Raw genomic sequence first — 3,459 nt, forward strand, 5'->3', positions numbered from 1 at the left:
AGACAGGACAAATAAGGTACAAAGTAAAAAGAGTAGGAATAGAATGCCTTTTCATGTAATTTAATTTGGGAAAAGTGAATGCTTTACTTAACTGTAATTAACGTAACATTTAACAGTGGTTAAAGCAAGTGAATGCTTTACTTAACTGCAATTAACGTAACATTTAACAGTGGTTAAAGCTGCCAAGACAATAAAAGTTTGAAAACCAATTTGTCAAAAAAAAAAAAAAGGCTGGGGACCAACTTGCCAAAACCATTATAGATTAGGTACCTTCAACACAAAACACAAATAAGCCTATTTATCACAATGACAATGTCCTTTCTCTTGATCAGGAGAGGATTTTGTATGAACAAAATTATTATCCCATTCTTCTTCTACTGCAACTACTGTGACATTTCTCCGATTGATAAAACTATAACTGAACTAATGCATCTACTAATACAAACACAGCACAAAGATAGAACAATACTCAATGTGATTCAATAGACTCAACAACTAAACTGTTCATATCAGAATTAACACAAATAGATACCCCAAACTTAATAACCAAACTGCTCAATACTCAATTTAGAAAGCTAAAATTTTGATATCATTACTCTCTCTCTCTCTCTCTTTCTCTGCCTCTAAATTATCATTTCCTTCTAAGCCTTCTTCTCAATCAGATCCTGGATTAGATCTGCGGCCTCTTGAACGGTAGTGATGCTCTGGGCGCTGTCCTCTTCAACACAAATGTCAAAAGCCTCCTCTAGTCCCATTACGATCTCAACCTAAAACCAGAAGTCATATATTTCAAATCAAACAAGAAGCACTTCAATATAAAATAATGGTTTATAAATTACTCAAAAAATCTACTGACTGGAAAAATACAAGAACAAATGCTTGGTGTCCTTGTCAAGTCCTTGTATGATATTTCCATTCAACCCATCTACGAATCGACTCTACTTAGGGAATAATCACTTAAGGGTGTTCCTTTCAATTTCCTATCTAATGCAAAATTTGATCCAACAAGGCTGTGCTCGGGACAAATAAAGACCAAAGAATGGCTTATCTCTGATGAAAAACAAAGGAAATCAAAGAATGAATATGATTTATTTTGTTTTCCCACTAAATTAAGAAATATTATATTTTTTATACTACCAAGTATCCCCATACTAAACAGGAAATCAATGTCAAAAAAAAAATACAAGTATATCCATAACAGTGAAGAGATAATTGCAGACTACCGTATCAAGAGAATCAGCTCCAAGGTCTGTAAATTTTGACTCAGCAGTAAGTTTATCATCATCTTTCAATGCCAATTGTTTCTTCACTATACCGCACACCATATCCACTGTTTCTTTCTTGGCCTGCATAAAGACATCATACATTATTATCTCTAAAATAAAAAATGAAAACAAAAAACTAGACATTACATTTACACAAGGGTTGATAGCAGAAAAATCAATAATGCTGTGTGGGATAAGGGCTACACTTAAAGTAAAAGTAAGTACAGGATGTCAGTGGAACAACTATAAGCTACAAAAATTTGAAGCAATAGTTTTGTCCTACTGATGGTAGGATAAACAATAAAAAATAACATGATTACATTGTTTTTTCTACATTCAAAGTACTAATGTGCTTATGTAAACCATACTACTTCAGATTCAAAATGTAAACATCTCCCGAAATCTAAATACAAGAAAGAAAATTGATAGAGAGAGAAAAAAAGGACCCACTATGTTCCCTTAAGTCATCCCATAATCAGGCAGAAATAAGAGGCAGACACGCATCTTTAACCAGAGATTAAGGTTAATATGAGTTGCACACAGCACAAGAAGAGCTTTTACACAATACTAAATTAAATGGACCACAAACACGTTTTACATTAAAAACATTTTCGGCTGATTTATGATGCTCTGTGACATTTTATTAAGAGAATATCTCTTCGTGTTCATATCTATCACAATCTCTTCCACGATACCGCAGCACTGAATATTTGAGTATGCTCAAATGATATGATCGGAAAATATAACAAAATCATTATTCATTGATTACATACAGCGCATGAAACTTGCAGTTGAACTGATTGCGGTGTTGATCTGAATGAGAGGGAGCTTCGTCCGGAAGCATTAAGGGAAACCAACCTCGAGCCATAAATACTGGATGTTGCCTGTTAAACAAATTCAGTCAGTAAACTAGATACAATTTATAAATAAGCATAGCATAGCGCAAACATGTTCACCGACCTCCACTCGTTTTAAGACAGATTACTCAAGTTGTTGCCAAACATTTGCATGGCTCGGTTAGCAGGAAAAGCAGAAAACGCATTAAAGAATCCTTAGAAAAAACAGCTATGGAATCTCTCTTTAACGGAAAATATCTTTAAAAAAAATTACAAGTTCAGTGGCAAAGGCAGCTGGGTTACAACCAATTTCCAGCAACAATTAAGAGTTTACGAGTACTCAATAAGCTCCCCTCAGTTTACATGTAAGACAAAACTCTTGAGATTTCGTTAGTTAAGAATACTTGATTTAATTTTACATATTTCTTGCATGCTCGTAAATTATAAGCCAAAATCCAACAAAACAAAAATTTGTCCAAATGCTTTCAAGCACCATATTTCAACAAAGTAAATCAATTATTCCCAATAATTTCCATACAAGAAGAAATTCGTATTGCGCCCACGATTCGAATCACGCATACATAGATTAAAAAAACAAAGATGATTTGAATCAAGAGCCCTTAATCCTATGAAGATTTCAAAGACTATTAAACAAATTGATCAGATCTTATGATCTTCGATCTGCATTACAAGCTAAATCACAAAAATCGAAGCAATAGAGCTCAGATCAAACATGAAATACCAAAATATATGACAATACTATTTAAAAACTAACTCTTATTATCAAAACTTCAATGGAGGAAATAAAAATGAAAGCAAAAACAAACAAAATTCGGATGAAGAACAAGATTAGATTAAAATCATGAAGAAAAGAAGTACCAAGTTCTGGTGCAACTGAGGACCAGATCTAAGGGAGATTGAAGCTCCAGTAGCAGCCGCCATTGCAAGATTCACTGAAGAAAATAAAAATGAAATTAAGCTGGGAGAGACGGAGAGCACGAGGAGGCAAAGTGAAATGGGTTTACGGTGTTATTTATAGCTGTGAAGCCGAACAGATGGGTGATATTGACAAGGAAGGGTTTTGATAATCCAAGCCACATTTGTCCCTTGGAGATATCGCACATCACACGTGTTCCAATAGATTGAGACCATGAGAATCAGTACTCTGTACTCGGATACGGAGAAGTCAAAGCTCCGTAGTAAATGGGCCTGATGGATTGGGCCTTTACTTATAATTAGATGGACGGAAATGGACGGAGTAAGAGATTTTTGGTTATGACCATTGACCACTTTTCAATATAAATCCGCAGTAATCCTCCACACCGTCCTAAAAATCATAAAAATTAAAATTATGTTGA

General features: G+C 34.3%; 1 protein-coding gene across 1 annotated transcript; it reads right to left on the bottom strand.

Moving 5' to 3' along the window:
• Nucleotides 1–243: 243 nt before the first annotated feature.
• Nucleotides 244–3,140, bottom strand: LOC133790820 (acyl carrier protein 1, chloroplastic-like). The gene is made up of 4 exons (XM_062228606.1): nt 2,981–3,140; nt 2,039–2,149; nt 1,224–1,346; nt 244–767 (listed from the first exon to the last, which is right to left on the bottom strand). Exons 1-4 carry the CDS (start codon nt 3,041–3,043, stop codon nt 642–644), a joined length of 423 nt encoding a protein of 140 aa, XP_062084590.1. The 5' UTR covers nt 3,044–3,140; the 3' UTR covers nt 244–641.
• Between the last annotated feature and the right edge of the window lie 319 nt (nt 3,141–3,459).

Source organism: Humulus lupulus, chromosome 7 (assembly GCF_963169125.1).
Source record: "Humulus lupulus chromosome 7, drHumLupu1.1, whole genome shotgun sequence".
Taxonomy (NCBI): domain Eukaryota; kingdom Viridiplantae; phylum Streptophyta; class Magnoliopsida; order Rosales; family Cannabaceae; genus Humulus; species Humulus lupulus.